The sequence below is a fragment of the Seriola dumerili genome, unplaced genomic scaffold (genome assembly GCF_002260705.1).
Source record: "Seriola dumerili isolate Sdu_G_001 unplaced genomic scaffold, Sdu_1.0 BDQW01000312.1, whole genome shotgun sequence".
Taxonomy (NCBI): domain Eukaryota; kingdom Metazoa; phylum Chordata; class Actinopteri; order Carangiformes; family Carangidae; genus Seriola; species Seriola dumerili.
In genome coordinates this window covers 407,535-419,385 of record NW_019174567.1, presented here as the reverse complement: position 1 = coordinate 419,385, position 11,851 = coordinate 407,535, and the positions used below count along the sequence as shown (strand labels likewise).

The 11,851-nt window shown below is 40.8% G+C and overlaps 1 protein-coding gene across 2 annotated transcripts; it reads left to right on the top strand.

The window, feature by feature from the left end:
* The first annotated feature begins 815 nt into the window (after positions 1-815).
* LOC111231735 (basic leucine zipper transcriptional factor ATF-like 3) lies at positions 816-3,956 on the top strand. 2 transcript variants are annotated; one of them, XM_022758954.1, is made up of 4 exons: positions 816-979; positions 1,285-1,389; positions 2,190-2,234; positions 2,411-3,956. In XM_022758954.1, exons 1-4 carry the CDS (start codon positions 914-916, stop codon positions 2,558-2,560), a joined length of 366 nt encoding a protein of 121 aa, XP_022614675.1. In that variant the 5' UTR covers positions 816-913; the 3' UTR covers positions 2,561-3,956. The 2 variants fall into 2 exon arrangements, with proteins under 2 accessions (XP_022614675.1, XP_022614676.1); XM_022758955.1 differs by lacking the exon at positions 1,285-1,389.
* The last annotated feature ends 7,895 nt before the right edge of the window (positions 3,957-11,851 follow it).

The window sequence follows — 11,851 nt, the reverse complement described above, 5'->3', positions numbered from 1 at the left end:
CTGAAATCTGCTATATTTTTTATTGGATCGCTCAGAAAGCAGTCAGCCAATCAGAAAAGAGGCTCAGAGCCTCCTCTCTTCTGATTGGCTCACCGACCTGTTGTTACTAGAGCTGCAGAGAGAAGCCTGAGAGAGGAGATGTAAAACTACACTGAGATGGTTTTTATATCTTCTGATGGATCAACACTTCAAATAAAACACAGAAGAAGAAGAAAAGATGGAGCTGTAAGAAAACAAGGTTTGTTGATTACAGCAGACGACACTGAAGTTTTATTTTGAAGGGTCAATTGGTATCTCAACCCCCAAATTCAAGTTACACATTGACTAGAATCAACTTACCCCAGATCTGGGTGATGATGATGCTTGAGCTTTTGTTTACATGAACATTTAGACTTGTCACAGTAGGAAGAGTTGGCTGCTGATCCCTGGGTTGGTGGTTCGATTCCCGGTTCCCCCAAAACCGGTTCCATCAGGAAGGACTTCAACACTTCAAATAAAACACAGGAGAAGAAGAAAACATGGAGCTTTAAGAACCTGTAAATATGTTTACTGGTAATAAAAACTTTTTTCATCCTACACTCCTGTGCTGTGTCTGTGGTTTATTGTGTCATGTGTTATTATTTCATGTGTCACTGATGAGTTTATGTCAAAACCCTCCATCAGTCCACAAATGTTCTGGCCCCGGGGTCACATGACTTATGTGAACCGTCCTCACTGCTTCTTCTAAATTGGCAACAACTTTGAAAAGTGAAAAGAAAGCTGAAGTGAAACTGTGCAGCCTGTTTTCCGGCCTGATTGTTCTGACTTCGCCGGACTCCGTCACACTAACTAACACCTTGTATTTTGTAGCAGAGCCGGTGAGCAGGACGTCCTCCTGTTTCTCTCCTTTTAATGTGTGCGTCAGAAACCTGTGATGTCAGACTGTGATTCGTCCTGTCAGAAGAGCAGCAGGAATGACCTCCTGTGTGACACCTGTGAGGTAAGATCACGCCACCTTTACTGCTGCGGCCAGCTCTTCGTCTGAGCTGTGAACTGCTCCTTGTTGCCACGGTGAGGTCAGCGGTCATGGGCGCAAAGAGGAGGGGGATTTTGAATGAGATTAAAGCACAGAATCTTTACGGTCACTAAAACTCAGGTCTGTGGTTTGTGAGAGAAAGATGAGACGTCCCAACTGAACGAGGGGATTAGTTGCATTTAATTATATTCTCAGTGTTTATATTATTATTTGTGTGTGTGTGTGTGTGTGTGTGTGTGTGTGTGTGTGTGTGTGTGTGTGTGTGTCAGGGGTCAGAGGACGAAGGCAGGAGGATGAAGAGGAGGGAGAAGAACAGAGTTGCAGCTCAGAAGAGCCGCAAGAGACAAACACAGAGAGCCGACCTGCTGCACGAGGTGTGTGTGTGTGTGTGTGTGTGTGTGTGTGTGTGTGTGTGTGTGTGTGTGTGTGTGTGTGTGTGTGTGTGTGTGTGTGTGCGCGCACGCTGTACTTCCATGACATCTTGTCTGTTCCTCACCGGTCTGAGTTTGAGAGCTGCGACTTGGTTTTCAGGATGAAGGTTAGATTTGTGTTTAAGGTGAAAAGCTTCATTTATCCACTTACTGTCCTTCCATAAAGGACAACAGAGGTCGAGATATCCTGATTCTTACTCCCAAATCACTGGATCCCAAAGTTCCCAGACCTCAGTAGTTCAACTAATTAAGATCCTTCCTGCTTGGTAAACAACCACATCACTCACACTCAGAGACGCTCTATTAAAAAACAGCAGGTCTCAACTCCAGAACAAAATATCATCCGTGGATGTTTTTCATCTCCTCATCTTTTAATCGTCTGTTTATCATCCTTTCACACTGCGTCCGGTCTCTCTAGTTATCCTTATTTTATACTTAAGTATATTGTGTGTCTTCCCTCTTTAACTTTACCTTATTTCTGACGTTATCACCATTATTATTATTTTGTAGGGCTTGAAAAGTTCCTCCAGAACCACAGAGAAAATAATACATTCATGTCACAGGTGGAGCTGATCTCCCTAATGTCATTTTTATGTGTAAAATTCAGGAGTTCATAGGACGTTCATGACGAGTGTATCTGCAGTAAATGTAAAAAAACAAAAAAGAAGCAAAAACTAAAAGTGACAAAAGCTTCCATCCAATCCCGTCACTCACTGATGATTTCTTCCTCCTCCTCTCTTCAGGCCTGTGAGCTGTTGGAGCAGAGGAACAGAAAACTGAGGAGAGAGGTGCTTCAAATAATCTCATTATTGGAATAATATCATGTTTTATGACACAGGAACAGAGATAAACTCCTTCAGAGGAGAGGGAAGGTTCAGAGGGGTTTACATCGACCATAAATCCATTAACACTAAGTGAAATGAAACCAACTGAAGTGGAATAAAATAATCACCTTATCTTCCAGGTGGATTCTCTGTCCAAGGAGCATCACCTGCTGACTGAAGCCCTCAGAGCCCATGAGCCCCTCTGTCCCATCATGCACTGCCTCTTCGCCTCCTCCTCCTCCTCCTCGTCCGGCCTGCAGCCCGACAACATGGCAGCTTGTTCTGTCTGAGGCGAGGAGTGTAACGCAGCATCAGACCTCTGGGGGGCGACGTTCACCATGATCAGGGATGGAGCAGCTGCCACCAGGTGTGTGGCGCTGCTGAACTCTGCTGGCAGCTTCTATAACCACAGTGGAGAGAGAGCAGAGCGCCCTCTGGTGGTTAAACATGTTCATAATGTAGATACAGTAAAACTATGTTCAGACGGATCTGATTCAAGTGAAGAACTATAGTCCAAACTGCTGAATGTCATTCATCCATTAACCCGTTTATTGTTGTTTTCTGCTGTTTGAGTGGATGCAAGTTTCCAAAGCAATCAATAAATAAAAGTCAGTTTGTATCATGTTGATCTGAAGAAAATCTAAACCTGCTCACTTCGACCCAATTAAAATAACAATATCTCTTTATTTGTAGTATTATTAATAACAATTAATTATTAATATTCTAACAAACAAAGAAATAAAACAAATGCATAACTTCGTACGTTTCATAAATCCACTGGAACATCTGGACATTGTCAGTCTTCTGACCTGTTTGTACAGTGATCTATTGAAACATGTAGATTATTATTCATTAATGTTCACATCGATTTCTGAAAGAAGAGCAGCCATGTTCTGATACTGAGGTGATAATAATGTTAAAGTCAACTTCAACCCATGTCACAGGTTTGAACCCGATGACACAATAATGAGTTAGTTTGATCCAGTGACGCAACAGTCATAAGAATAACATGAATAACTGCAGACTCTGTTTATTAGAGAGTGAGTAAGTTATTGAAAAAGACACAGGAGTGGTGGAATAAGAAATGATGCAATAGTTACAAAGTGTTTGATTCTCTCAAATGAAATGTTTAATTTGATTTTGTTTTGTTTGATTTGGATTCATTTGAAAGTAACTGAGTAAAGCTGACTCAGCGCCGTGTCAGTGCTGGAGTACATTGACCTGTGTTAGGATTCAGCATCAACCTTCATTCATTCATTCAACAGCTGTTTCCAGAGGTGGAAACAACCGCCACTGTATCACTCTTTTCTTCTTCTAAAGTCAGCATGCGTCTTTATAAAGGATCCACATATTCTGAGGAAGCACAATATAATAATGTTAAATAATATGTTTATGCTTTATAAATCAGAGATGAGATAAACAAGTCTACGCACACTGGCAGCTGATATAGGGGTATACTATATCCCATCATCCTTTATTAACCCTTTAAATCAACTTAAAACATTTTCCCACTCTGGATTTATTTGAACCAACACTTCACTGAAACTCGTGGATGTTTCCACCTGAAGAAATATTCAAACCAAAGACGACATCTTGTTGTTTTGTGTTTTCTGAATGCACCGTTTCACATGATGTAAATATTGTAGATGTTTCTATACACATTTCCATAAAATACAGTTTTACAAATCATTTGTGTGAACGATCTGTAGAGAATTTGAAATAAAGTTTTTGTAGATTTGAACACCGCTTGATAATTATTGAAATACAAACCAGTGACTTTTCATGTCCGACAGAACCTGTCGGCATGAGGGACAATAAATTTGATGCAGCTGTAAAAGTGGTTGAAATTGTTTTAATTTGTACAAAAACATTTTCAAAAACAAAGACAAACAATAAGTTAAAGAACATGACATTAACTTCATTAGTTTTTTGCTGATCTTGAAATCTTCGTTTTCATTGACTTAATGAATTAAGTGCAGTGGTAACGGATGTATTGAAACTGCAAAAGGCCTCGTGTGTCATGTGTTTCCTGTGATTGTGCACATCATTAATCATGCTGCAGGAAACAACGGGCCTTCTGGGATATTACTCCCCTTCAGTGAAGGTCCCGAGGTCAGTTTGAAGTCACGGACGTGTCAGAGCGACCCCGTAAACTCCGTTTCACCTGCATCATATTAGAAATCTGTGGTCTGGTTGCGTTGATGCTCACAGTTCCTCAATCTGACCACGGCGGCATCAGACTGAGCGGTTACATAATCTGCCCAAGGTTTCTCTTTCATTTTCCCTTCCTCCTCCACGCCGAGGTGAATGATAAGTTAATCTTGATGCAGAGGACACTGACGCAAACCAGCAGTGGAACCGGACCGTTTCACTCCTGCAGACTTCTGGGAAACCGGACGGACTATCAGTCATCAAAAGTGCTTTAATGTATTCTTAGAAGATAAAACTTGAATCACCTCCTTGTGGTTGTTTGACTCCGCCACTCAGACTGTTTGCAGGTTACATACACAAGGCAAAATCATGGTTTGTGAGGTTTTTCCACGGAGGGAAATCTTTTTAATTTAACAGGAACAATAATATAAAGTGTCCACAGACTTATTTATAAGAAAATATCTGATATTTGATATCTGATGAAATGTTGCGTATTTTTGACTCAATTTGGTCAAAATGTATTTAAACTAGAATCACCACGTGTGGTTGAACGCCTCCGTCAACCAGTTAAGTTGCAGGACATTAATCAACACACTCTTTTTTTCAGAACATTATGATGTCACAGTGAAGTTGACCTTTGACCTTTTGGATATAAAATGTCATCACTTCATCATTTTACCCTTACACACTAGACATTTGAGTTGTAATAATGAGTGTACGAATTATGGTCAAAACAGCATTTTGTGAGGTCACACCACTTGACCTTTGACCTTTGACCACCATCAAAATCTAATCAGATCATCCTTGAGTCCAGGTGAATGTTTGAGCCAAATTTGAAGAAGTTCTGTCAAGACGTTACTGAGACATCTCGTCCACGAGAATGAGACTTACGGATGGTCAACCTGAAAACAAGATGGCTGCTGGTCTGACCGTCGCCAGCGCGGAGACATGATGAAATCATGTGAAAGAAAAGATCCAGCTCTCACAGTGTCAGCAGACAGAAAGTATTTATAGAGATGATGCATGTCTCTAATAAACTCAGTGTTGGGGATTCAACCTTTTCTCAGGCGTCTGGAAGGAGAAATATTCCCTCCACTTCCTGATAAAGAAGATTTTTAACCCCTCTCCCAAACCACCGCTGTATATCCTGATCCAAACAAAGTCTGTAGCAGGAAATGACAAACAGAATGTGATTTCACTGACATGAACCTGGATTTAAAACCTCTTGTCTGCAGTTATATTGAGCACAACATTTAAATCTGTCTTGCACTGTCCAAATACTTTTGATCACATAGTGAAAACTAACTGACAGGAAGTTGATTCTCCTGGTTAATGTTGCTTTACAAGGTTTGTTTGTTTATTGTTTACCTTGGGGAGCACCAGGTGGGTGGGGCTTGCACACCAGTGAGTGAACTCAGGCCAGAGTTTAAACTCACCTTGCACAACCCCAACTGTCCTGGCGTGTCCAACTCCACCCGCCTGGTTCTCCAAGCAGGATGAAACAAGCGCTGTGTTCAAACTGAGGAACAGACCTCAGACCAGTTTCTAAATGAGTCTTAATCACCTCCGTCATCACAACACCGGCTGCCTGGCGAACACTGCTGGGACAGGAAGTGACACGTCACTCCAGAGTATTTCTGGGGAACACACACACACACACAAAAACGTAAACACACACTTGCAGAAAAACACACACATACACGCACACACACTAAAATACTCCCAGACTTCTGGTGAAATCCTGATTCAGTTCTTGGTAATTTCACAGGTAGGAAATTGAAGCATCGCATCCAAACACACGTTAGAGCTCGACTTTAAGTCGTGCTTCAGGTGGTGAGAGCAGAGCCACAGACAGGCAGACAGACACGAAACCCTGAGGTCATGAATCCCTCCAATTTAAAGATCTAATCTGTGTTTCCAAGCCTCCGCAGCAGGAATACATGTTCTTCATATGCTGACGCCTGTGGCTCTGTTGGCCTATAACAGCGACATAGACAGCAAAATAATGTTCAAGTCTCAACATATTTCTAAACATTTATATATGAACTCATGAGTTTAAATTCTGGAAGACATAAATAATCTAAACTACAACTTAATCAAATTAATAGTAAAAGAAAGTTTTGTTTAATATAAGTAAGAATATATCTTAATATAACTGATGTAACCTCGGGGAGAAGGGAGACACCTGTAGGAAACCTCTAATGCACTCGAACACCAGCGAACAGGAAACAGGTTGCACAAATGTGATTGGCAGAAAGATGATGAGTTATCAGCAGAAGCTGGACGGTCATTAAAATAAACAAAGAAGAAGAATGCTCGTGTTGTTACCGATCACTGCTCTTGTCCTTGAGAAGCATCTTTTCCATGGAGCTACAGTTTCTGCTCCAAAGACAAAGTTCCGGTCTGTTGTTGGACTCTCTTCATGGTCACATACTTTACTACTTTAACAGAAAACTACCTGCAACACACACAGATACACTCATAACACAAAACACACACACACACACACACACACACACACACACACCCCAGCACCAGCATAGACACGCCTTACACCTCCAATAAAAATACACAAACTTCTGTTGAACCGTGAACTGAAATCTTAACTTCTCTGGAAGAGAAAGCGAGGCTGTGGCAACACATTTCATCACTGGACTTGTCCAGTTACAGCCTTTATGTCACAGATGCACTTCTCACTAAAAGGACTGTAAATGCTTTTGAATGAGGAGACAAGTTAATGTGGAAATAACTTCCTCAGGAAGTCTACAGTTACTGAAGCTGTTGACAGAAAGGTCCCTTACTGAATGTTGCAATGCACGTCATTAACATTATCTGCATAAATGTTGCTCTTTTGATGGATGTGCACATCCTAAAGTTGTGTCCGATAGATTATCAAAGTTCGTTTTTAACTCAGAGGAAGAAAAAAGCATTAAAAATTAAGTAATTTTTGTAAAAAAAAAAAAAAACTAATAGAAATGTGCATCTCCCTCTAGACTTTATACCAAATTTGCTAAAGTGAAAATTCAAAAAGTTCTATTCATTTAACCTGTTTTTCCACATTATGCTAATTAGCAAAAACCCATCATGGCAAACTTTTATGGTCCAAGAGGCTTTTTTGTACAACACATTGAACTGGATCTGTGCGTCAAATTTCCAATCAATCGACAAATGGTACGAGGGGCGTGGCCTTTCCAAAATCTTCTCAATTTCAGCGCCACCATGTGGCCGATTGGGACCAAATTTCTTGGGAAGCTCATACGCAACATTTCCAGTCATTGTGCCAAGTTTCATGATTTTAGCTCATTCCAGTTCACAGGAATTTGAGCTGATTTGGCAGAAAAATAATAATAACCCTGAACAAAAATGATCAGGTTCTAACTCTAATAAGGCACAGTTACTGACATGCCACACAAAGACCACGAACATCTGCTCTTTTATTACAGGTGGGATCTTGAGGACGTACAACACTATAAATTAAAAATCAAGGCTCAGACCATTCGGTGCAGGTGGGAAGCCAGTGTGGGATTATGTCCTCCTTGTCCCTGCACTAGAAACTCCTTCTGCTTTGTTTTCTCCTCCCGTCGTCTTTTTCTGTTTCCTGTAGATTGGTTTCCGGCTCTCACTGCTGTGTAAAGTGCGACTTAGTGTGTTATTGTTACCAACTGCCAGTGTCGTGGACACTGCAGCTGCACAGGTTGGCAGTGGCAGCGTGCTGAGATCTTCAGCCCTGGTTGTTGGTGGAACATCTTTCTTGAGATCTTCAGATTTTCCGTCCGTTCACTTTCTTCTGATTATCCGGGGTCGGGTCGCGATGGCAGCAGAGTAAGCAGGGCATTCCAGACGTCCATCTCTCCAGCAACATTTTCCAGCTCCTCCTTCCCAGGCCAGGTGGGATATGTAGCTAATCCCTCCAGCAAGTCCTGGGTCTACCCTGGGGTCTGCTCCTAGTTGGATGGCCTCCAAAGGAAGGTGTCCGAATCAGATATCCGAAGCTCCTCTACTGGCTCGTTCTGGCGCGAAAGAGCAGAGGTTCTACTCCAAGCTCCCGTCAGATGTCCGAACTCCTCACCTTATCTCTAAGGCTGAGCCCAGACACCCTACGGAGGAAACTCATTTCATTCGTATCCATGATCTCATCCTTTCGGTCATTACCCAGAGCTCATGACCAGAGATGAGGGTCAGAACAAAGATCGACTGATCGCTCTGGTCCTCCCGGCTCAGCTCCCTCCCCAGCCTGGTACAACTTCTGACACCGCACCAATCCACCTGTCAGTCTCCCGCTCCATCTTCCCCTCACTCTCATCCCACCTGCTTCAAACCGCCCGGGCTGAAGGTCAAGGTGAAGCCAAGAGAACCACATCCTCCAATGCTGCACGGCGTGAAAACGACTAATCGTTGCCCGATCAATTGTGTTAATGAAGGACATTACTACAGCGATTACTATAATGTTAATCAGATAATGACAGAACCTTCTGCCAGTGATGATGTTTGTTCAGTTTGCTGCCGACCTTACAGTACGTCATATAAATTCAAGTTTTCCTATCGATATTATTCCCTAATGATCTGGTCGTATAATTGTTGTAGTCGACTCTGATAGTTAAACAAAGCAGCTTTCAACCTATCACACCTTCATAATGAATAAACACCTGCATGTGCCAGAAACCCCTGTGGTATTTTAATGCTTTGAACTAAATTTTATTTTTAGTACAAATCAAAAAAACGTCTTTAATGAGATTTGGTGACTGACACCGAAGAGGAAATGAGACTATGTAGGAAATGATTCAAACGTCAGTGTGTGACAGAGAAGTCACGAATAATATTAATTTATTGCATATTCTGACATGAATTCCTCCAGCAGATGTTACTGAGGCTTTCCCAAAACTTTGTGAGAAAGTTTTGACTCATTTCACATAAAAATTGTGAAATCAAGAGTCTTGGATGCCACATCCCCCCCGCCCTCCTGGTTTTGATCCACTCTGTTCCTCTTTCACCAGTTTTATTCTCTTCCACAACCACTATTACTCATGTGAAACCTTCGCCCTGCCTGGACTATGTTAGCTTGAAAGGTCACTGGTGCATGCGGTCAGCCCACACTTAAATCAGAACTATGTCACCGTCTTCAGCGCCAACTCCTCCCTCTAGAATCATGTCCGTTCCCTCCACACGAGTAAAATTAGAACATCGAAACTGCCCTTCTTGCTAAAACCTTCCCAGACAGTTTCTCTTAGGAAGTTTTGACCTGCAATGATTTGTAAAGTCAGGCAATATTGTTTTTCATGTCAGCAGGTCACAGGATTATCACAGTTTATTAGATGTATAAAGCTGGATGGATTAATGATACCCCACCCTGAATTCTCTTGAACTTCGATAAAACTCGCTGCCTGTAAACTCAAACGCTGGTTGCGCACATATCTCCCGCTCTTGAAAACCTGTAACTGTGAATGTTTCTGACATGGGCGTCGGAGCAGATCACCGGTGTTTGCTTTGACTCATGCTCTTGAAACTCAGCGAGGCGGTAAGCGATGCGTTTACTGAGGGGTGACAGATTTTCAGTATCAAACCCATCCCTAACATCCCACTTACGTTCAGTAGGCCTGACAGGTATTTGACGCACCTGCAAATGCTGTTGGTCTGAGGAATGGACATCACAAGACCTCTGGAGGTCCCTTCCTTTAAAGTCCTGTAAGAACCTGGACCTGTTGTTCCTGTCACTTCTTCATCCCACATGCAAATGTCATTTATGTACATATATTGAATTTCCATATATGAAATATACATTATAAATGTAAAAATTATATATGAAACCTATTAGAAATTGGAATTGCATATATATATAGCCTATGCAAATATATTTATGTATGTGTGCTACATGTTACATAAATATTTATCCATCCCACCGCCTGTCAGTGAATGCTGATATTATAAACAGTAGAGCCCAAAAGTCTGAGACACTGAAACACCAGAATGTGAAGGTAGACATGTTTAAAATTAATCAGAAATTCATTAGAAAAACATATAGAAACATATAGATTTTTTAACATGTATGTTGTTTTTAATAAATCTACATAAATAAAATAAATATATAAAGTTAACCCATGTTAACACAATATTTTTACATAGAAAACATATGAATTTTATGTTTTATGTAATAAAATTCATGTTTTATGTAATAAAATTCATATCACAGATATTTTAATATATGTACATGTACAAAGTTACTATGTGTATTTCATATATGTTATAAACTAATATCTTCATATATCCAGAGGATGTACATATGTGATACTAATATTATCCTCTAATAGATGAAATATACGGAAACATCACTCTTGATATAGGGACATATATGTCATGTTATATTTCTGTATGGGATGGTTAGTCCGCCCTCTGACCGCGCTGACTACACATTGATACCAGACCCTGACATGCAGCACTGTTAAAAGATAATCAACATTACGATGTTAATCTATGAGTGGTCACAATGTTTAGGCTCATCAGTGTCCACAGTGTCTCTGGTCCCTTGGCCAGCAGGACTGACTGTCACCTCTTTTATCTGTAACATTTAAAACTGACAAAATATCCACAAGTTTCTGCCTCTTAAAAGGACGTTTTTTCTTGTCACTGTGGCCAAGTGTTTGCTCATGGTTGGAACTGAAAACGAGTGCTGTTTACTGCTTTCAACACTTAAAAAAAAAATTCTAATTTTCAGTTTGTTTTTTTTATAAATTGTGAACAAAAGTCTGTAAAATTACAGAAATTATGTGAATTAACAGCCAAACGTCTATTTTAAGCATTATGCCAATAATAAGGAATTATATGATTAAAAATTACTGTATCATTTATACTGTATTTTTTCTGCTTTCTTAAATTACAAACAAATCTATGTAAATTCTCTGTAATTTTAGTGTAAATCTTATTAGTTGTACATGAACATGAGCTGTACTACACTGACAACTGCTTCACAATCTGAACTGTCAGTGTTCAGTTCACACTAAAGAGTGTGTGAGGTGAACACATCCGTCTCTGAGGTCACAGCATCACATCTATGAAGAGTCTGGTTTGGCTCCAGGTAGCAGTTCTGGTGGGTCAGTTCCATCTGTTTCCTACTGAACACCGTTTGATGTTAAACTGGTCGATACTTTCACCTGTGAAGGTGGTGACTGTGCTAGAGCTGAACACATTCTGCTCTTCACATGTTGTTACTGTCATCCATCAACAACAGTAGAAATGAAGTGAAAGGCAAGAAAGTGAATCTGTGAACACTGAGGACAGAGAATAATAAACAACTAGAAAACTCCTGGAGAACTTCTGAATGTTGCTGCTGCTTGGTGCGTGAACTTCACTCCTCGTTTCAATCTGCACAAAGAGAGTTACTTTCAGTTTCATTCATGTCGTAGAGACTCGTCCTGACACTGACCTCAGTCACTGCA